The 23,761-nt window shown below is 42.7% G+C and overlaps 1 protein-coding gene and 1 pseudogene across 2 annotated transcripts in view; both read left to right on the top strand.

Moving 5' to 3' along the window:
* The window catches only part of ONECUT2 (one cut homeobox 2), a 48,152-nt gene that overhangs the window by 13,620 nt on the left and 10,771 nt on the right, over window positions 1-23,761 (top strand). Inside the window, exon 2 of one of the 2 annotated variants that reach the window (XM_047697481.1) lies at window positions 20,008-21,953. The exons of the other annotated variant lie outside the window; for it this stretch is intronic. Within the exon in view, the coding sequence (XP_047553437.1) occupies window positions 20,008-20,054 (47 nt within the window). The 3' untranslated portion in view covers window positions 20,055-21,953. Of the gene's footprint in view, window positions 1-20,007; window positions 21,954-23,761 lie in introns of those variants that run through there. 2 annotated transcript variants of the gene reach the window in all.
* LOC125082799 (uncharacterized) lies at window positions 15,132-15,226 on the top strand (annotated as a pseudogene).

Raw genomic sequence — 23,761 nt, 5'->3', positions numbered from 1 at the left:
GCAAGGGCTTGTACTTAATTACATCTCTTTTCTTGTGAATTCTGTGTGCATTTCAAAAGATATTTCAACAAGACTGCACTATGAACGGGACTTCTAGTCTTTTTTTATTCCAAATACTAAAAAATGAGTGAGGTAAAGAACTTTTTGCTTTTCTGAAAGAGTATGACAGATTCCCAAATCTAAGATTTTTTTTTTTTTTTTAAATCTTGGATTCAGTTGTCTCCTAATGTATACCGGAGTTCAGTTCATGTTTAAGGCACAAAAGTGGACTCTTTATTCATCCCAGTGTGCAGCCTCTCTTCCTTTCTCTTTTATTCTTCTGAAAAGGAAGAGACTGCTTTTCTGATAAAGGCCAATTTCTCAAGCTGATTCCGGGCGTTTGTTTCTCCTGCCTTCTCAGGACCCCAGCCTTCCCTGTGCTTTTAACCTCTCCTCTCTATTACCTTTTTCCCATCCACATTTTTGGGCTGCAGTTTCTCTTATCTTTTTAAACAATGCACCCCCACCCCAACACCTGTTCTAACTTCATCTTTTCCCTCTCTTCACTTCTGGAGTTGCCTTAACTCCGTGCCTTTTCTTTGCTTCCCCCTTCAGGCCCAGCCCTCTGCAGGCTGCTTCTAGCCACCCCTGTTTACTAAACCATCTCTTATTGGTGTCACTGTTGAAGTTTTTGTAGCCAAACCCAATGGACACTTCTTAGTTCTTATTTTAAACGTGGGCTTTTCTCAGCATTTGACACACTGCTGACCACCCGCACCTTTAAACCCTTTCTTCACTTGACTTCTAAAATAATACTAGACTCTCTTTTTCTCATTGTTAGCCTTCTGGCCACTCCTTGTCAGTCTCCTTTCTGGGCTTCTCTTGCTCTGTCCATCTAGCTCAGCATTCTGACCAAGAATATTTCATTTTTATGCTCACCATACTCACCCTGGAAGATACATTCCATTCGGTTACCATGTCTCTCTAAGATGAGGTCTTCTCCGTTTCTCTCCAGCCCTGATGTCTCTCCTAGCTCCAGGTCCTTATTTCCTTCTGCATCTGAACATCTTTGCCTGAATGCCCTCAAATTCAGTTTACCTCAAAGTGAACTCATGTTCTTGCCTCACTCTGACCCCCTCACCACTACAACCATATGTGAGTCTTTTCTTTTATTCCATCTCTCTTTCAGTAATACCCCTTTGTACACACCATAAGCTGGGAGATCAATTTGGACTCTTTCCTTTTCCTCTTTCCCCTTGAGTCAACCATAATAGCCATATGGATTTTACCTCCTAAATATCTGTCTGTATCTCTCCATTCCCTGTGCTGCTTCTTTAGTTGGAGTCATCCCAACTTCAACAGCCTCCTGACTGGTCTCACTATCTCCAGTCTTGATTTCTTCCATCCATTTTCCAACCTTAAGCCAGAGTGATTTTTCTGGAATCCAAATATGATCACATTACACCATTATTTAAAATTCTTTGTTAGTGATCTGTGACCACTGGATGAAGGTGCAGGTCCCTAAGCAGTGTGTGCCAGTCCCTGTATGGACTGACTCCTGACACGTTCAGCATCATCTCACACTGCTACCCCTTCACTTTGCACCAGCCGTGCTACACTACTGCTAGCTTACCAAACACATCAGGCCATTCCTTCAGCCTAGAACGTTTTTTTCCTTACTCAACTAACTTGAGCTCAGTTTCAGATTTTGGCTTAGATGTCCTTGCCTCTAGAAAGTCTTCTCTAGTCTCCTAAATTGGGATGCCCTTGGACAACCCCTCCCATTGCACATAGAACATAAACAGGTATCACCTACTAATTTGTTAGTGTGTTCCTGCCAAAGATTCTAAGTTCCACAAGAGCAAAAGTTGGATATATTATATAATAGGCAGCCAATAAGGACCTGTGAATAAATTAATAAATACTTTTCTTCTGTATGACACTGTTTCTTCCCACTTTATTCCCTCAAGTTAGTAGATGGCCATAAAAAAAATTTTTTTTAGACTTTATTTATTTATTTGTCAGAGAGAGAGAGAGAGAGAGAGCACAAGCAGGGGGAGCAGCAGGCAGAGGGAGAAGCAGGCTTCTCGCTGAGCAAGGAGCCCGATGCAGGACTCAATTCTAGGACCCTGGGATCATGACCTGAGCCGAAGACAGATGCTTAACTGACTGAGCCACTCAAGCGTCCCAAGTCAATGGCATTCGAAAAAGAATCATCTGTATTGGTGCATTATTTCAGAGCAGTATTTCATATTTTACAATATCAAGTTCTCATCAATGTCATTTTCCCCCTAAGCTATTATAGATATGCGTGAGTTTTAAAGGGAATCTTGAAGTGGGGTTAAATCTTATCCAAAGCTTCATATTGTCATCAATGAGGTGAGGGAGGTAAAGTGACAGTGACTAGACACTAGAATCAGAACCCATTTTACCAGTTGACACTAGTCCCCCAAGGTAACCTGCTCCAATTAGGTGGTCTTCCTTGCTATTCTGCTCATACGTTATCTTTTCTGCCATGACCATGTCTTTTTGCACACTCTTTTCCTCTCTACCCAGAATGCCTTATTTCCTGTCTCTCTCCACATCCCTTCCTGGCCACCTCAGTTCTTCCTTCTGTAGATGTTCCTATCCTACTCTAGCCCATTCTTTTCTCTTTCTTTCCTGAACTCTGGCTGCAATCCTCCATTCCAAAGTACTGAGCTGCTTCTTAGCTGTGGTCTCTAGACCTCTCCTATATCTCCCTACAACTCTGGAGAGGAGATATGGTAATATTGTAATATTATATATTATATCCCACAGCTACTGGTTCACAGCCGACCCCATTAGGCATTTTTTTTTCCAAGTGAGACCTTTGATGGACTCTCGCCTGTCTTTACAGGTTCCCCTAATTTCCATCACTCTTGCAAGGAACAGGTGCATGTTGACTTATATCTGGCATTTTTTTTAGACTCTGCTCTTCAAAAAAGGATATTCTTTTCTATACATGTTTTGGTCGTTGACATAAATTCTTGCTTACATACCACAAAATAGATTCCTATGTCAATCTGAAATGAGAGATAACCTTAATACGGAGAAAACAGTACTCATGATAGCCAGTTAATAACAAGGGCTCTTCTACTTCCACACAAAACTGAATGTTTTATTTTTTTTAAAAGATTTTGTTTACTTATTTGACAGAGAGATCACAAGTAGGCAGAGAGAGAGAGAGAGAGAGGAGGAAGCAGGCTCCCTTCCAAGCAGAGAGCCCGAGGCGGGACTCGATCCCAGGACCCTGAGATCATGACCTGAGCCAAAGTCAGAGGCTTAACCCACTGAGACACCCAGGCACCCCAAAACTGAATATTTTAGAACATTGATGCCTGCAAACACATCAGCAAATCAGAGGGACTGCTGTACTCTTTCAAGTCATTTTAGTTACCAGTAAACTAAGTTTGCATTTCAATGGCCATTACTCCATATACTGCAAATTCTTAGATTATTGCCTTAAATTTAACCTATAAGGAAAAAAGCCAGAGGTCAACATTTATAGTCTCAAGTTTATGCTTTTCCTTTCTCATTTCCTTATTTTCTGGCAAATGTGTCCGTAAACAAAATTACCTGCGATCTTTGCAACCCAGCAGTTCAAAAATTTCTGGATATACCATTTCTGCCTATACAGTACAGAACTAAGTAGTTAAGAATGGGAAAAATTAACTATTTTTTAACCTTTCATTTTACTGGATTTTTAAGATTTAAGTGGAGAAATCCTCATTTACCTTTTTAATATCCATGTAGGATTGAACAAAAAGATTTTATGGTTATCTCAACTTCCAAATTGAAACTAAGAGAATTTGCTGTCCATCTTAGGTGGGATTTATTTATTGCCTTGAGATGTTTTATCTATTCTACAGTTATGTTTTTTTGATCTCTGTATTACATGAGTAACTAAGAAGACCGAGCATATATAAACAATTTAGTGTTAATATTAACACATCCCAGACTTTTTCTTTCCTGATGCCTTTATTTTTTTTAATTGTTTTTTTTTTTTAGATTTTATTTATTTATTTGACAGGGAGAGATCACAAGCAGGCAGAGGGGCAGGCAGAGAGAGAGGAGGGAGCAGGCTCCCCGCCAAGCAGAGAGCCCGATGCGGGGCTCGATCCCAGGACCCTGAGATCATGACCTGAGCTGAAGGCAGCGGCTTAACCCACTGAGCCACCCAGGCGCCCCTCCTGATGCCTTTAATTGCATGCACTTTGGGCTGCATGATAATTAGGTCTTCTCTGTAAGCAGTTGAGTTAAGTGACTGTCTTTCAGGTGCCGTGCATAGCCCAACCAATTTTCCAGAGATAGGCAGGTTGAGCAGAGCAGGAGATAGCCCTAGGGCCTGTCTAAAGACCACCTAGTAAGGGCCACACTCTTCTCTAGCTGGGACACCATGGGCTAACGACAAACACCACACACTTTCCTTTTCTCTCTTATGCCTGGGACCTCAGCCTCCTCCTCTGCCATCCACCCAGAGGAATCACGTTGGACCCAGCAGATGCAGAACTGTTGAACTCACTCCTCCCAGACCAGTTTTCCACCTAGAGTTTTGGACTTGGGCTTCCATAGGCAGATGCTGGAAATTCAGTTAATAAAGGCAGAGTGGGGAGTAGGTAGTTGATTGAATTAGAGGGGAAAGGGAGGAAAATCAACAGGAGAAGTAGTTGGACTTCTCTGCTAATAGCCATACCAACTCTGGAGGCCAAGTGTTCTGCTTCCTTAGAGTTCTGAAATTCCCTGGGATAGGCATATCCCCATGTGAGCCCCAAGCTAAGAAGAGTGGGAGTCAACAGCAGGGCCTGGGAACTGTATCTACACAACCCAGATCCTTCTCTCCTGGGGTGTTGGGAAGGGTTTGGAGGCACCAAAAATTCCTTTGTCACCACCCCTTCACCCAGCTGACCTTACAGAAGTAGCAGTGGGTTAGTACAGTAGAATGAATGCTCTTTGCTTCTAACTCTGCCATTTACTAGCTCTAACCTAACTGCTCGGAGTCTCGGTTTCCCCCTTTATCAAATGGGAATAATATGTCCACCTTGGAGAACAGAATTAAGTATTAGAGATGATCTGTATAAAGCAGTTGTCAGGTAACAGGGTGCTAGGCTGTCTTCAGGACTTCCCCACAGAATCACTTACTTAGAGTGGTGACCTAAAGGAGAGGTGACTTTGAATATTGAAGAGGGGGAAAGAAAGGAAGAAAAGTACAAATTTTACTGAAATTCTATTACATGCTACATATCAGTTACCTATTGCCATAACAATGCCAAGAAACAAACCATCCCCCAATTTCAACATTCAACAATAAACATTTTTTTTCTTCTCACAAATTTGCAGGATTCGGTTGATCTAGGCTTGTCCCTGCTAGGCTTGCTCATGCATCTTTGGTTCAGTTGGCTTGGTCATGTGTTTTTGGGGGGCTCTGCTCCACATGCTTCCCATCCTTTTCTGGAGCCACTGTAGTGGTATGAGCGTGTCCGTTGCATGCAGTGGCAAAGGGGAAAGTGCAAGCAATAACATAGTCTGGAACATACCATTGGCGAAAGCATGTTACGTGGTTGAGCCCAGAGATAGTGGGAGGGTGCCACATGGTTACATGGCACGGAGCGTGAGCACAGGGAAGGGTGAACTGGAACTTTTTATTCTGCAGTCTACGTAATACCATATATTTTAGTTCACTTCTAATTTTGCAAGAAGCCAATCCTATGGTAGGGATAAGATAGGATAAGAAATTTGGCAATAAATATGGAAATATTTCAGTATACTTTGTTATTTTATATTTTATACAAGTAACAAACCTATGGCCAACTTGATGGGAGCCATATATCTTTGTACCATGTCTATTTGTGGACATGCCTGACGGGCTCTTCTAGATCATAGCAGACAGGCCTCCTGAGCTTTGCTTTCCTCCATCTTCCCTTTAGCACTAGTGTAGGGCCTAACATGTAGTTGTATGTACATAGTTATATGTAGTTATATATCCAGATGCCATATGATCCCCAGGGTCACGCAGCTCTAGTGTCCTAACAGAAGGTCCCCTCCAGGGAACCCACATGCACTCTACAGGTATTTTTTTTTTAATTTTCAAAAACATTTAATTTGTTTATTTGACAGAGAGATACATAGCAAAAGAGGGAACACAAGCAGGGGGAGTGGGAGAGGAAGAAGGAGGCTTCCCACTGAGCAGGGAGCCTGATGAGAAGCTCAGTCCCAGGACCCTGGGGTCATGACCTAAGCTGAAAGCAGACGCTCAACGACTGAGCCACCCAGGCACCTCCCCCACCCTTTTATTTTTAAATAAGGCTTTATTTCCCATTTTTCCTCTTTTTTCCCACTGAAATAATCACCAAATATCTGATGCCTATAGAAGTTAAGTCATTCAATTTAGACCTCCGTTATTCTGTGCCAACAAAATCCAAACACGGCAAACACTTTGCTTAGAGTTTGCCAACAAATATGGAAGCGATTGGGAGACGATATCCAAAAGATCAAAAGATTTGCTCATTTGTGACTCCGACAATGTCTAAGGTTTGTTTTTCTTTGTTTGTTTTTAACCTTAGGTTCTACATCTGGGGCATTATTTTTTTAAGACATAAGCAATGTTAAAAACACCAGACAGTTCCGTCTTGATTCTTAATGCGGGTGTTAAGAGATGTGCCTTCCATTAGTGAGAATGCCCCAGATAATGTGTTTATTTACATCTTCCTTCTTCTCTGCCTGTCCCCTAATGGCCTGGCACACGGAGGGCTACTTGAGCTGATTTATATGGATCTCAGTTGCTCTCATTTGTGCATACTTAATTCAGAGAGGTGCATTGATTTCCGAGCCCCACTTTTCAAGACATTGTACCAACATAGATATCTCAGCTGTTCTAACTACATTGTCTGAAAAGGAAAACATTTTAAACCTTTGGAAGCAATTTTGACCGACATTTCATTGTGTTCTATATTACTTACCTAATTAAATTTCCTTCACATCAAGGTCTGTTTAAAATTAAATTGAGAAATATTTTTGAGTTCCATTGGGCAGATAACTTGGTTTGGCCAGATTCGTTCTGCGTATGTATGAAATGATCCTATGAATGAATACCCAGTGTGTAGACTTCCCACAAATGGGAAAAAAATGACACCCTCATCAGGCAGACGTAGTCTCCTGTTACTATAACGAGCTGTCCCTGGTTACTGAACTTTGTAATTCCAAAATGTCCTTGCACTTCTGTGCCTGTGGCTCGGCAGGCTCATTTATTCAGATCCTGAGCATGGTGAACAAAATTCATAACTTCTTTCATGGATTACTGGAGTCCAGGGACTCCTGTGGAAAAGCTCATACTCCAGCTCAAGGCAACCAGCTCCCTACGTAATCGTATTTGCACAGCCAAGAGGGTAGAATTCCAGACTGGGTTTGAAAGCAAATAGAGCGGGCGGTCTGAGGGTTCATCCCCAGTGGAAGAAGTGTGATTCTCAATGTTTTGTATCGTTAGAAGCAAGAAACAGGAGAAAGGCCTTATCTCCCAGTTCCACCCACTCTGCTGCTGAAGGCGAGAAAAGCAGACCCTCCTCCTCTTTTATGCTAGCTCTTCCTGAGACAGCCACTCCATTAAATTCTATGGCAAGGGAACCTGCGGTGATAAAGCTGTAATTGGAGGGCCGACACTCCATTGGCACTTCTTTAATATTTTTAAAAATAGTCCCAAAGAGGGACGCCTGCATAGCTCAGTCGGTTAAGCATCTGCCTTCGGCTCAGGTCATGATTTCAGGGTCCTGGGATTGAGCCCCACTTCAGGCTCTCTGCTCAGTGGAAAGTCTGAGCATTGTGAACAAAATTCATAACTTCTTTCATGGATTACTGGAGTCCAGGGACTCCTGTGGATAAGCTCATACTCCAGGTCAAAACAACCAGCTTCTCTTTCTCTCTTTCTCTCCCCACCACCCCCACCGCCATCCCTCTCCACTGCTTGTTCTGTCTCTCTCAAAGAAACAAAATCTTGGGGGAAAAGATAGCCCCAAAGAACTGCTTTTTGCTGCACTGTTAATTAGCCTTTAAACATTTCAGACTTCCCTACGACCTGTCAAGGTCTTCAGGTTTATCCTTATCTCGTCTTAGTCCATTCCTGCTGCTGTAACAAAATACCACCAACCAGGTAGTTTAGAAGCTGCAGAAATGTATTGCTCACAGTTCCAGAGTCTAGAAGTCTGAGATTGGGGGTGTGTGTGCCAGCATGGTAGGGTGAGGACCCTCCTCTGGGTCCCAGACATGTCATTGTGTCCTCATGCGGACGAAGAGACGGGATCTCTCTGGAGCCTCTTGTATAAAGATACTAGCCTGTATCTAGATAAAGTATCTAGATAAAGATACTAAGCCTGTTGGCGAAGGGCCCCATCTTCATGACTTAAGCACCTCCCAAAGACCCCACCTACTAATGCCATCACCTTTGGGGGTTAGGCTTTCAACATATGAATGTGGGGGCCACGTATTCAGCCCACAGCAATCATTAAGTTACTGTGAGCCTTCAAAGAGCTAAGTCACATAGATGCTCGGAACACCTGAATGCGCATGCTAATTCCACTGTATCATTGTTACCGTTGGATAATATCACCTTCTGTAAGTTGTCTGTATATCCGTAGGAGATTTGGCCCTAGTCAACAACTCTCCCGTAATTTTTGTACGTTAAGAGTGTTGCTTGGGGTGGTCCTTGAGAGCACGAGCTTTGGGGCCAGACAGATCTAATTTGTGTCCCAGCTGCACCACTTACTAGTTAGCTGTGTGACCTCAGGTGAGTAATTCACTTTAGGGAGACTCAGTTACTTTCTCTGTGTAATGGGGGTAAGGTTGCCGTCGGGCATCACGTGGTTGGTGTGAGGGCTAAGGGAGATCTGCTTAGCGCCGCACTTACCACACTTACCTCTTGCTCGCTGCACACAGCAGATGCCATCCCGTTTGGCAGAGACACATCTGTTCTTCCACGTAACCTCTGCATCATTTTCACTGGCGGAATCTGTGATGAGAGGGATTGCCAGACAGCGCGCTGGTCTCAGGATGCGCTCCGTTCAGACTGATCAGACACAGAGCAGTACTGTTGACTCTTCCTCTCCGCCCCTCCTCCCTCACCCCTGTGTCCTTTTAAGGCTCAACAATTCTGGACACTTTGTGAAGCTCACGCCCAGCACACAGAAGTCGGCTCAGCACGTAGTAGGTCCTCACTGAATCCTTACCACCTTATCTTGGGATAAAGTCCCTTTTGGCGTGACATGCGCTGAGCACAAACTCTGTCTGATAGAACATTACGATTTCCCATGTGGAAATCGCAGCCCAGCCCACAAGACTCAGCCATCGTGTATCCTCATCGTGATCATAGGCCGGGGGTCATATCACAAAGTCATTTTCTCAGACACCCAGGTGATTATGAGGCTAAGAGTGCTGAGAATGGTTCCCTCTTTAACGTCTTTTTTTCTTTCGGCATGTCTGGACCCTGCCTCCTTTCGTGGTCCCCAAATCATTCTTTGTGCATTCACTTGTGCTCTCGTCTGACTCTGTGATGAGCTCCTGTTTTGGTTCCCACCATCATCTTTACTCCCAAGCCAGGAGGCTTAACAAGAAAAGCAAGGAATCTCGCAGCCACCCCACCATTGTCTTTTCTGAAGTAGCAAATTTTTTTGCTAATAGAAGATTTCGAAGCCATGAGCCTCTGAATGCTCAACACGCAAGTCTATTTAAACAGTCTCTAGCATCCTTTCCTGACCCCAAATTACTCCCAGGCATTAATTGTCCTAGTGGTTTTATGGCCACATTATTTCATATTCATTAGTGTTTTCATGAAAAATTATAACGCTAATTAGAGCAGCTTCCAGTTAATTCACTTGGTGATTCATCTGCTCTCCCGCTCGGTGTTCTGCATGTGGTCATCTTGGAGAACGCATCTGAGGGGGTAATTGCAGCTCTATTCCCTGAGTGATCGCCTAATGCCATTAGTTCTGATCCACAGACACATCTTGAGCGGCTCTGATGGGGTCTCGTTCCAGCTGCACCCAGTGCCTGCCCTTGGATGCAGGGAGGGAGGGAAGTCTGCAGGGAGGACTGGTCTTCCACGGGGGGAGAAGGGACGGGCTTACGAGGATGGGGTGGGGGCAGAGCTTTTTGGTGGGAGGTGAGCATCACTTGAACCTCTTCTGGAACCTGAGGTACGGACAGGATAGTGCCCAGAGAAATCTGCCTTTCTCAAAGGCAAGCAAATTCTCTTCCGTTCTCGCGGATGTGCGACCCGGCACCGGCTACACTCTGGAAGCCTGCTTCCCACTCAGAGTTCTGATGCCAGTTGTTTTCATTAAAAGTTCATCGGACCTCATACCCGTTAGGATGGCAGCTATCAAAAAAACAAAAAGAACCCCAGAAAATAACAAGCAATAGATGTGGAGAAATTGGAAACCTTGCGCACCATTGGTGGGAATGTAAAATGATGCAGCCTCTAAGAAAAAAAAAATATGGCAGTTCCTTAAAAAACTGAAAATAAAATGACCATATGATGCAGCAATACCAATTCTGGCTACAAACCTGAAAGAGTTGAAGCAGGGTCTCTAAGAGAGTTGTACACCCATGTTCATAACAGCATTATTCACAGTAGTCAAAGGTAGGTACAACCAAATGTCCATCAGCAGATGAATAGATGGGGTGCCTGGGTGGCTCAGTTGGTTTAGCGTCTGCCTTTGGCTCAGGTCATAATCCCAGGGTCCTGGGATCAAGTCCCACATCAGGCTGTCTGCTCAGTGGGGAGTCTGCTTCTCTTTTGCCCCTCCCCCTGCCCATGATCTCTCTCTCCCTCCCTCTCTTTCAAATAAATAAATAAAATCTTTAAAAAAATAGATGGATAAACAAGATGTAGTATATACATAAAATGTATATTTTATATACATAAAATACAGCCTTAGAAAGGAGGGAACATCTGACAAGTTTCTGGATGAACCTTGAGGACATTATACTAAGTGAAATAAGCCAGTCATAAAAAGACAGATACTGGTGACTTCATTTATATGAGGTATCTAAAGTCATCAAATTCATAAAAACAGTGAGAGACATGGTGGTTGCCAGGGGCTGGGGAGAGGAGGAAGGAGAGGTTGTTGTTCAACAGATCTAGAGTTTCCCGTCTTACAAGATGAAAAAGTTTTGGCAGTTGCTTGCACAATCATGTGAATATATTAGACACTAATGAACTGTACACTTAAAAGTGGTTAAGGTGGTCAATTTTGTTATATGTATTTTAGCACGATTTTTAAAAAATAGATGGTCATTTATATTGTAGTGCTTTCTTAATCGTAAAAATTAGACAGCAGAAAAATAGAAAACCTAAAATGTTCCACTGCCTAAAGACAACCATATTAATACTTTGCTTTTATTAAATTTATTTTTTAGTTACTTAGGTAATGCATCAAAACATTCTCTGTGTAAAAACTCAAAACCTTCATGATCAGGATGAAGTCTCCTTTGCCCACCTCCTGTAATCCCAGTCTCTCTCTCTCTTTTTTTTTAAAGATTTTATTTATTTATTTGACAGACAGAGATCACAGGTAGGCAGAGAGGCAGGCGGGGGGTGGGGAGCAGGTTCCCTGATGAGCAGAGAGCCCAATGCAGGGCTCGATCCCAGGACCCTGAGATCATGACCTGAGCCAAAAGCAGAGGCTTTAACCCACTGAGCCACCCGGCGCCCCCCAGTCTCTTTTTAAAATTAATTTATTATTTTAGAGAGAGAGTGTGAACATGCGTGAGCAGGAGGAGTAGCAGAGGGAGAGAGGGAACCTCGAGCAGATTCCATGCTCCTTTTTTTGTTTTTAATTAATTCATCTATTTTAGAGAGAGAGAGAGAGCACAAGCAGGGATAGCGGCAGAGGGAGAGAGAGGGAGAGAACCTCAAGCAGACCCCAGGCTGAGCGTGGAGCCCAACGCGGGGCTCAGTCTCATAACCCTAAGATCATGACCTGAGCCGAAACCAAGAGTCAGACACTCAACTGACTTTGCCACTCAGCGGCCCTTCCCGTCTATTTATCACTGCCCACTATGGACACTCTTATAGCTACAGTGGTGTCTGCCAATCCAGGTGCTTCCAATGTGTTTATTTACGGAGGCTGGTACCCACAGAAATGTTTATCTCTGCGGTTTGCGCAGTGTTCTGCTTTAGCACAAGTCCCATGGCACGGCACACGCCATTCCGAAGCTTGCCGCTTTCATTCAGTGGTCAGACCACCTGGTTTCTATGTGTAACTGAGTTCCACCCAACCCAGATCTGCTGCACTGTACCCCATGGCGTGGCTGTTTTCATTTCCTTAGCCACACCTGTACAGATGGACAGTTGGACTGTCCATTTTTGCTGTTTGCTGGATTTTCTGGGCAGTGTTGATTGAACAGCCTTGTGCACACATCCCTGGGTGTGTGAGCAAGTACTCCCCAGGACAGACACTGAGAGCTGGAGTGCTGGGTGGTAGAGAAGCACATGTTTGAATTTTGATAGAGATGACCAAACTGAGCAATGCAGGAAAACACCTATTTCCCCCCACTTGCGAACAGTTCATGTATTGTCCATCCTTCCTTTTTTATTTTTTTCATCCTTGATGGGTAAAAATGGCATTTTGTGTTGTTCTAATTTACATGTTCATGATTTCTTTCTGGTGAGCCTGAATATTTTCATAGGCCTACTGGTTATATATATTTCCTTTTCTGAAAATGTTCTGTTCACATGATTTGCCCATTTTTTAATTTGCTGATTTGTTTTTCTTTTTCTTTTTTTTTTTTTTTTGTACTTCTTTTGATTCTGAATGCTAATACTCCTTTGTTTTATATACTGCCAACATTTTCTCCCAAACTCCTTTTGTTTTGAAGTTTCTTTTCACTTTCATGTGATCAAATTAACCTTTTTGTGTTGTTCTATTTCATACATTTTGCTTCTTAGGTAATTTTTAAACATTTGGCTCTTTATTTTTTTAAGACTGTTTTTTCTACAAGAGTTTTCGGTTTACAGCATTTAATGAAGAGGAAGCTACAGAGAATTCCCATATAGCTCCTGCCCCACATGTGCACCGCCTATCCCGCTCTCAACATCCCACACCAGAATAGTACACTTCCTTTTTTTTTTTTTTTAGTAGAAGGAACCTGAATTGACATATCATAATCACTCAAGCTCATAGTTTCCCTTGGTGTTCACTCTTGGTGTTGTACATTCTGTGGGTTTGGACAAATGTCTAATGACACGTATCCATTATCATCATACAGAGTATTTTCACTGCCTTAAAACTCCTCTGTGCCGTGCCTGTTCATCTCTTCCCCTCCCTTCCCCAGACAGTCAGTGGTCTTTGTATCATCTCCATAGTTTTCCCTTTTCCAGAATGTCAGATAGTTGGAATCCCACAATATGTAGCCTTTTCAGATTGGCTTCCTCTCTTAGTGATGAGCACTTAAGAGTCCTCCATGTCTTCTCATGGCCTGATAGTTCCTTTCATTTTAGTGCTAAATAATAAATATTCCATTGTCTGGATGGACCAGAGTTCATTCACCCATTCACTTGCCGAGGGACATCTTGGTTGTTCCTGAGTTTTGGCAGTTACGAATAACACTGCCCTAAACATCTGTGTGTGAGAGTTTGTGCGGATGTGGTTGTCAGCACTTTCGGGTAAATACCAGGGAGCCCAATCTCTGGATCATATGGTAAGAGTATGTTCAGTTTTGTGAGAAACTGCCCAACTGTCTTCCGAAGTAACTACTATTTTGCATTCCTTTCAGCACTGTGTAAGAGTTGCTGATACTCCACGTCCTTGCCAGCATTTGATGTCCCTGCTCTGGACTGACATTAGAATTTTGGTTATTCTAATGGGTGTGTGGTGGTAATCAGAGTGTTGTCTTAATTTACATATTTCCCTGCTGACATATGGGGCATCTTTTCATATGCTTATTTGCCATTTGCCATCTGTGTAACTTCTTTGGTGAGGTCTCTGTTAAGGTCATTGGCCCATTTTTTAAATTGGAATGTTTCTTTTCTTGTTGAGGGTGTTTGTGTTTTTGTTTTTGTTTTTGTGGGGGTTTTAAGAGTACTTTGTATATTTTGGATAACAATTCTTTATGAGATGTGTCTTTAGCAAATATTTTCTCCCAAGATGTGGCTTGTCTTCTAATTCTTTTAATGTTAGCTTTTGCAGAGCAGAAATTTTTAATTTTCATGGAAGTCTAGCTTATCCATTATTTCTTTCATACATTGTGTCTTCAGTGTCATCTCTAAAAAGATACCACCACATTCAAGGTCATCTCGGTTTTCTCCTTAGTTACCTTCTAGTTTTATAGCTTTGTGTTTTACACGTAGGTCTCTGATCCATTTTCAGTCAGTTTTTGTGCAGGATGTTACGTCTATGTCTGCATTCTTTTTTGTTTTTGTTTTTGTTTTTTTAACGTGTGAATATCCAGATGTTCCAGCCCATTTGTTGAAGAGACTATCTTTGCTCCATTGTATCTGTTGACTGTAATTATGGGGGTCCATTTTTAGGCGCTCTATTCTGTCTTACTGGTCTATTTGTCATTCTTTCACCAACACCACACTGTTTGGACTACTGTAGCTTTTTTTTTTTTTTTTAAGATTTTATTTATTTATTTGACAGAGGAAGAGATCACAAGTAGGCAGAGAGGCAGGCAGAGAGAGAGGAGGAAGCAGGCTCCCTGCAGAGAGCCCAATGCGGGGCTTGATCCCAGGACCCTGGGATCATGACCTGAGCTGAAGGCAGAGGCTCAACCCACTGAGCCACCCAGGGGTCCCTGAACTACTGTAGCTTTATAGGAAGTCTTGAGGTCATGTAGTATCCACCCTTCAACTTTGTTCTCTTCAAATTGGTGTTGGCTATTCTGGGTCTTTGTCTCTCTGTATAAACTTTAGAATCAGTTGGTCAATACCCATAAAATAAATTACTGGGATTGATTGGGATTGTGCCGACTCTATAGTTCAAGTCAGGAAGAACTGACCTCTAGACAGTACTGAGTCCTCCTATCCATGAACATGAAATACCTGTCCATTTACATAGTTCTTAGATTTTGTTCATCAGAATCTGTGCTTTTTCTCATAGATCTTATGTGTGTGTATGTGTGTGTGTGTGTGTGTCTGTCTGTCTGTCACTTCTCGGCCTTTTGGCTAAGATCAAGTGTAGTATATATTAGATTTATACCTAAGTATAAATTTCAACTTCTTCCAACTCTTCAACTCTTTTGGATGCTGATGTAAATGGTATTATGTTTTTAATTTGAAATCCCACTTACTCATTATTGGTATATGGGAAAGCAGTTGACTTTTGTATATTAGCCTGCATCCTGCAGCCTTGTTCTAATTGCTGTTAGTTCCAGGAGTTTTCGTTTTTTGGGTTTGTTTTTTGTTTTGTTTTGATTCTTTTGGATTTTCTGCAGAGATGAACATGTTACCTATAAACGAACTTTTATGTCCTTCGTCACAATCTGTATACCTTTTACTTCCTTTCTTGCCTTATTGCATTAGCAAGGACTTCCAGTATAGTGTTGAAAAGGAGTGGTGAGAGGGGCCACTTGCCTTGTCTCTTCCCTCGTACCTCATCTTAGTGGGAAAGCTTCAAATTTCTTACCATTAAGTGTGCTGATAGCTTTACTCTTTCTTTGCTAGAAATTTCTTTTTGTAAATGATGTGACGTTGGTGTCTATTTTTTTCCTTGAATGGATAACCACTTAATCCATCACTAGTTTCTGAACAATTCATCCCTTTCTTAGACTTTGAAATACAGTATTCTCTTTACATGTATTAAATTCTTCTATATATTTGGATCTGTTTCTGAACTCTTTTCTCTATTATTGATCTGTCAATTCCCATGTCAACATCACACTACATAAATTGTTTTTGTTTTATAAAGTCTTGAGATCTGGTAAAGCATGTTTTACCTCTTCATCTTTTGTTTCTGCATTTTCCTAGCCTTTCCTGCCCTTTCATTCTCCCAAGAATTATAGAATCAGTTTCAATTTATTTATTAGTTTGACCTTTCCAATTATATATAAGGCATAGAGTGTTCACTTATCCAAATTTTTGTTTGTATTTTCATTAAGAAAAGTTTTAGCTTTGGTCTTTCCATTTTTTTGCTAATAGTTATTCCCAGGTACTTGTATTATTGTAAATTTCTCTTTCTGATGCATTTTCTAATAGGGTATGTCTGGTGTACAGAAAACCTATTGCTTTTTAAAATGTATTATTATTATAAAAGAAAACATGTATACAAGGAGTGATGAAACATAAATAGATTGCTTAGTAAATCATTGTAAAGCAGATTGAATATTGCCAGCTCCCCAGAAGTCCTCCATATTTCCTTTCCTTATCAAAAACCCATTCCTCAATCATAAAATTTAAGTAATAACCTGCCTTTTAGATAATCATCTCTTGGCTTTGTCTTACAGTTCTTAACACAAATATGTATCCCTAATGACTAGTTTTGCCAGGTTTTTAAAACTTCATGGAAATAAATTCACTTGGTGTGTGTTTCTTTTTTGTTTGGCTTCTTTTTTTCAACACTCTCTTCATGTTGTTACACATTGTTGCATGTAGTAGGAATAGTAGTAGTTCTTTCTTTTTCAAAGCTGAATAGTATTCCATTAAATTAATACGCCATAATATATCCTTTCTACTGTTGATGGGCGCTTGGCTAGTTTCTAGTTTTATTACAAACAGCTGCTCTGAACATTCTTGGACATGGACCCTAATGTACCTGGCATACATTTCCTGTAGAGTTTTCTTTATCTGGGTTCCCCCAGAAGCAAACTCTGAAACAAGGATTCTAAGACAGGTCATTTATTTGAAAGGTGATCCCAGAAAGCACTGGTAGAGGAGAGAAGTAAGACCAGGAAGGAAGAAACACACTAAGTGTTGTTTTATCAAGCACATTCCCACAGCTGGCAGCAGGAGCTTAAACCTACTGAGTAACTCCCTGTGTGTTCATAGAAAACATGCCTCAGAGTTCTTGTACCTGGAAAACAAGGGTGTTGAGGTCTCTATCTGGCAGCACTCACCATTCACTGATTGGGAGAAGCTCCTGGGAGGGGGGCATTGACTCCCCAGCCTTCTGGCATGACCTGTATATGGACAGAGCGGGGTCTAGTAACCAGAGAAAGCCATTAGACGAAGAGATAAAGGTGCTGGCAATTGGGATTTGGGCTGACATGCTCTACAATGGTGATAGCCAAGAGAGTGTGCCAATATATGATAGCATCTACAACAAGACGGTCTATGTAGGAGGAAGAATTTCTGGGTCATAGGACATGTGTATGTTCAACCTTATGAGATCCTGTCAAATAGTTTCCTAAAATGTTGTACCAACTTACAGTCCCACCAGCAGTGCAGGAGAGTTCTCATAGCCTTTCCAGCACTTAGTTTAAGCCATTTTGATGGATGTGTAATGTGTTTTTAATTTGTAATTTTTAGATGACTAATAATTGTGCCTTTTTGTATAATTACTGGAAATTTGGATTTCTTGTTTTGTGAGTGCCTGTTCAAGCCTTTGCCTGTTTTTCTATTGAGATGTCTGACATTTTCTTATTGCTTTCCAAGAGATTTTATGTATTCTGGATTCGGCCCTTTGTCTGTCTTATGTGCTGCAAATATCCATGGCTCTCTTTTACTCTCCCTTTCTCTCTTCTCTTCCTTTTATTCTCTTATTCGTGTCTTTTGATATGCAGATTTCTTAATTTTAATATGCTCTAATTTGTAAATCTTTTCCCTTTTGGTTAGTACTTTTTGAGTCTTAAGAAATCTGTCCCATGATTATGAGGATAGGACCTAATATATTACCTACTATAAGCCTTATTGTTTTGCCATTAACATGGTCTGTGATCTGTGCAGAACTTATTCTTAACCCCTATGTGAAGGTAGGGTTAAGAATTAAGACCTGCCCCAATGCCTATCCAGTTATCCCAGCTCCATTATTGGAAAGAACACACTCTTCCTATATTCTGCAGCGGCATTGTCATTAAACAGCACTTGTCATTAAATCGAGTGTCATTAAATCTCGTTGTTAAGTGTCTATATGTGCATGGATCTGTTTGTGGGCTTTGTCTTCTGTTCCACTGGTCTAGTTATTTGTCCTTATCCCAGTACCACACCATGATCGACTTATTAAAGGTCTTGATGGTTGATACAGCAAGTCTTCCTATCTTTTTCTTTTTAGCAAGACTAGTTTGACCATCCTTTGATTTTTTGCATTCTCGTAAAGATTTCAGAATCAGCTTGTCAAATCCCCAAAACTGAAAGGCAAGAAAGGAGAAAAGGAGGAATGGAGAGCCAACTGCTGGCACTTTCCTTAGAGATTTGATTGAATCTATAGCTCCCCATGGAGAGAATTAAACTCTATAATATTGAGTAATGGGATATTGAATATAATATTATTTAGATATTCTTTAATTTCTCCAACAAAGCTTATAGTTTTCTCTGTCAAAATTTTGCACACCTATTGTTAGATTTAGTGCTATATACTTGATGTTTTGATCCTATTATAAGTGGCATCTTTTTCATGTTCTATTTGTTGTGTTATAGAGGATTTTTGTCTACTGATACTGAGTCCATGAATCTTGCTAAATTTTCATATTAATTTTAATAGTTTATCTGTTTACTAGTAATTTCAGTATTGAGGCTCTTGGAGTCTCTGGGTTTTAAAAAAATCATATTAACTTATAACTAGTGTTCTGTTTCTGCCTGGAGAAGCAGTGTAGGTAGCTGTTAGGTACAAGGAGTCTGGAATCTGACCACCTGACTTTGCACCCAGCTCCTTTACTCACTCTGTAACCTTCAGTAATTTGCTTAATCTTCTGTGACTCAGTATCATTCACTGCAAACTACCTCATAGGTTGATTGTAAAAATTAAATGAGTTAATACCTTCCAAATAATGCCTATCAAATAATGAGCACTCAAATTATGTAGACATCTGTCATTAATTAGTTTCATTCCTGTCTAAATTTTCCCTTATCTGTTTTTTTCTTATTCTCACTGCATTGATCACATTCTTAGCACAATGCTGGATGGTAGTGGTGCTTTCAGGCCTCACCTGAACACTCGGAGGCATTTCCTTCTAGTTTTTTTCTTCTTGTTGTAGGCATAGTTGTTTTCTGTTTTGTCTATTTGACATACATGAAATATTTTTTTTAAGATTTATTTATTTGACAGACAGAGATCACAAGTAGGCAGAGAGGCAGGCAGAGAGAGAGAGAGAGAGAGGAGGAAGCAGGCTCCCCGCTGAGCAGAGAGCCAGATGCAGGGCTTGATTCCAGGACCCTGGGACCATGACCCGAGCCGAAGGCAGAGGCTTTAACCCACTGAGCCACCCAGGCGCCCCCCCCCCCACCGAAATCATTTTTAACTGGACTTATGAATCTGGTGTTTCACTCTGAAAGAGGGAACTATTTCTCCAGAGGATTTTTTTTATTCAAACTATATACTTCAAATAATGAAAAACATTAATAATGAAATTATTTGTTTGTAAACATTACTGAGATCCTGTTGGAAAAGGAGAGAGATTCATTGCTGTAGGCTTTCCTGAGGTGACGTTTGTTCATGTAAGGATACTCCTTTGGATGTTTGGGTTGAGTTCAGGGGTATTCATAGCCACATGGGGCTGTTAGCCAGTTCTTTTTTGAGGGCAATAGAACATTCTTGAGCTTTTAATTCTGAACGTATACCAAATAAGCTAGAATGTATCTTCAGTTATTTTTCTTTTCATCAAGTCTATAGACACACTTTTCTGAGTCAGCATGTACCTGAGAATGTCTCCCTACAGGCAAGACCACGGACTGACAGAAATTCTAGCATTGCGACTACGCCGTCAGTGTTGCTCTGTGCTTCCTCTAGTGCTATGTATTTCTCATTCTCCTGCAAGTTTTTATCTTTCTCACCTCGTCATACTGTTTTGGTTTTGTTTTTGTTTTTTTTTAATTACATACTGTTACTTAGAGAGTTCTGTTTTCTTAACCATTTTCTGTTTGTTTCATAGAAACCATCTCCTTTTACATCATATTGAGATACCACATGATACTCTAAAATACTCTTTAAGTTTCTATAAGATATTATCAGAAGAATTTCCTCTGATTCATTCTCAAATGAGAAAAACCCCATCAGGCCCGATGTGGTTAACAGAAACGGTGTGTGTTTTCCTGACGACGTCCTTCCTGGAGGTCCATGGACTCACCCTCTGAGACTGGCACGGAAGGGCCAATGGACACACCTACCCAGCTCTTAACATCCGCCCAGCTTTCTTCTCGTTTGGCTCTGCTGGACCGCCTTGGATTCAGCTCTGCTTGCTGAAGACCGTCCGTGCATCCTTCCCCACGCCCCGCACCCCAGTCCCCGTGCCCCCATACCCCGCCCCGCTCCTCTTGTCCTCGCTCGCCTAGAGCGCCTTCGGAAACTCAGCCTTCCACGCTGTGACCCACCACTGCTGGTGCTTCTCTTCCGCCCCCTGCCTCCAGGTTGTCTCTCTGATTATTTTCTGAGAGTTCCAGTTCTCAATGGGTAGGTGAGGGGAGTGGAAAGCACTCCAGCTGTTTCAGGACGGACCTACCAAGACAAGTGCTGGCTGCTTGATTTGAATTTCTGAACAATTGGGGGAAACAGGTTTTGGGGTTTTTTGTGTTTTGTTTTGTTTTTCCAATTCAGATCTTGTTTTTCAACCTAGTTGCACTGGCCTCGTGTTGAGTTGAACGTTCCTCAGAGATGGCCTCATACAGGTCGACTACAGGCCTGGCTTTCAGTTGGGCGAGTTTTACCTCCTGCTCTTGGTTTTTTGAGATGATTTTAGTGGGAAGTTGGGAGCCGCTTCACTGGCTCCCTTAGCCATTTTCAGCCAGAGGTTTCTACCCAGAATGAAGTTTTCGTTTGAGCAACTCACGACTTCCTAGATAGCCTGCAGGAATGCAACCGTGCTGCAGAAGGAAAGCTCTCCCTTTGTCATCAGCAGAATTAATCACCAGAAATTATAATTTCAAAGTCCAAGTGCCCCCAAAAGACTTATTCTAATAGCCAGCTGGGAAAGGAAAGTCCTACTGGAGTAGAAGTGAGAGAAACTGGCTTCTCGGGACTCCACACGGACTAGCTGTGCTCAGTCTTGGGCTACGCGTGGCCCATCTGAGAGCCTCACCCTGCCCCATCCAGGATAAAGGATGGGACCTCGTGGTCTCTAAAGCCTTGCTGTTCTGGCACTCGGTGGTTTTCCCAGCTGTCCTGAAACATCTGCTATTAGAAACTTGGTCCCTTCTGCACTCCGGCCTTCTGCTGAAAGGGAAGCAGAAGCTGAAGGCACGTCGGGAGCGCATGCCTCAGCTCTGGGGGTGCAGAACCTGCTGTTAGGAGCAGCTGGGGGAGCGCTGGACTGCGGGACGGGCCGAGGGCTGGTGCCCTCCTTCCAAGATTCACTTTCTGGGGCCACCTGGGCCTTTTTCTGGCTCTCTGCTACCTACAAAAGTTGTCAGGCATCCGAGGATCCCTGTTTCCTGAGTCCCCTCCAGTGCCTTTGTATTGAAGGTAAAAGTAAAGACAGGAAATAAAACCTGTTTCCTTCAGAGAATGTCTTTGAGGCGCAGGAAACAAGAATGGCGGCTGGCTGACTGCCTTTCATTTGACAATAAATGGACATCAGGGAGTTGCTCTAACACTTGTCATGATAACCCTCCCAACACCCAAGCCAAGGCAGGGGCACGGGATAGAGGAGAAGCAGAGACTTTTCTTTTTTTTTTTTTTTTTAAGATTTTATTTATTTGACAGAGAGAGAGATCACAAGTAGGCAGAGAGACAGGCGGAGAGAAAGGGAAGCAGGCTCCCCACCGAGCAGAGAGCCCGATGCGGGGCTCGATCCCAGAATACCTGAGCCGAAAGCAGAGGCTTAACCCACTGAGCCACCCAGGCACCCCAGAGATTTATCATGTATCATCCACATTTCCAGACGGGAAGAGGGTACTGCAGGGATACCCAGGTGGACAGATATTTGCCCCATGTCTGGAGTGAAGCCTCAGGGGTGGCTCAGGCACTCGGGGGTGACCCCAGACCTCCTGGGACTGCTGGCATTTCTGCATTTTGGATATAACCCCTTCCGAAGGGGTCTCCTGAATGAGGGGTGTCTGTGTGTGCTCACGTGGGCACGGCCCCCATGCTCTGTGGATGCTTCTCACCCTTCTCCCTCTCTCTCTCTCTCTACCCTTCCCCACCCCCGACTACCCCATCCCCAGCTCATATTTTGCTCTAAGAAGCCAGGGAACAGCTTTCTTCCTGCTGTGTAGTCCTTCAACCTGGACTGCCAGGCCTGTCCGGGAAAGTCTGCCAAATGGTTTAGAGGGTTTTCTCGTCAGGGTTTTGTCCGCACTCCCAGTTCGAAGGGAATGATGGAAGGCTGGAACACAACAGCCAAGAGTGACTCCGAGTCCATTTGTGTGGCGGGTCCTCCCCGTCTCTGCTCTTGGCCTCTCAGATGGATGGGAGTCTGGATGTCACTGGCTCCACGGTCTGAGTGGACTGGCATCTGATCCGTGAGGAAGGCCAGCTCCCAACCTGGAGATAAAGCCATTAAGTTTCTCGTCTGATTCAGGCCAGGGACATTTGCAGAAACCAGAGTGAAGTTAGAGTTTAGCTCTCAGGGGCCAAGTTCACCTTACTGGCTCTGTAGTGATCAGGACCAAGGTCAGGAATCAGAGGGAGGCAGGGAAAACTGCAAAGCATTTAAGTGCAAACTGTTTATAATTTCCAAATTTTAGACGGCGCCCAATAATTCAGTGATTTGAGGAGCTCGTGTCCCTTGCAGCCCCTCCCCCCCCATCAAGCCCTCCCACCTCACAGGTCTGTGCCACCCTGGCCCTCAGGGGCCAATGTGTAGAGCTGGAGCCCTCAGTCTTGTGCGTCAGACCCCTCTTCTCCCTGTCCCTGCAGCAGTGTGCCAGCTCATAGTCTTTGCGGTCTGAGAAGTCTACATTGCTAAGACTTATCAGCATTGATGGCTTTTGGAACATTAAATATGTACCATCAGAGTATGTAGCATCTCTATTCTTGCTTCCCTATTTGAATGTGGGGGATCCTGTTATTGTTTTCAAAGCTCTTGGATATCTGCATATCCTTAGTTCCAAAGACAGGAGACCCTCCTGGACCTCCTCAGAGCAAGGAGGTAAATGGAGTTTACCTCCTTCTTACCTGCACCCCATAGGTCTCTCTGACTTATTTCACTTAGGATAATACTCTCTAGTGCCATCCATGTCACTGCAAATGGCAAAATTTCATTCTTTTTTATAGCAGAGTAATATTCCATTGTGTATATCCACCACATCTTCTTTATCCGTTCATCGGTCAGTGGACACTTGGGCTGTTTCCATTTGTCTGTTGTGTATAATGCTGCTGTACACACTGGGGTGTGAGCATCCTTTCGAAGGAGTATTTTTGTATCTTTTGGTTAAATACCTAGTAGTGCAGGTGGTAGCTCGTAAGGTAGTAATATTTTCAACTTTTTGAGGAACCTCCATACTGTTTGCCCACCTGGCTGCACCGGTTTGCCTTCTGGCCAACAGTGCAGGAGGGTCCCCCTTTCTCCGCATCCTCGCCAACACTTGTTGTTCCTTGTGTTGTCGATCTTAGCCCTCCTGACAGGTGTGAGGTGGTATCTCATCGTGATTTTGATTTGCATTTCCATGAGGATCAGTGATGTTGAGCATCTTTTCATGCATCTCATTTCACTCATATGTGGAACTTAAGAAACAAAACAAAGGAGCAAA

Source organism: Lutra lutra, chromosome 12, assembly GCF_902655055.1.
Source record: "Lutra lutra chromosome 12, mLutLut1.2, whole genome shotgun sequence".
Lineage (NCBI taxonomy): Eukaryota > Metazoa > Chordata > Mammalia > Carnivora > Mustelidae > Lutra > Lutra lutra.
Note: the sequence above shows the minus strand (reverse complement) of the source record. Positions and strands in the feature narration are given on the sequence as shown.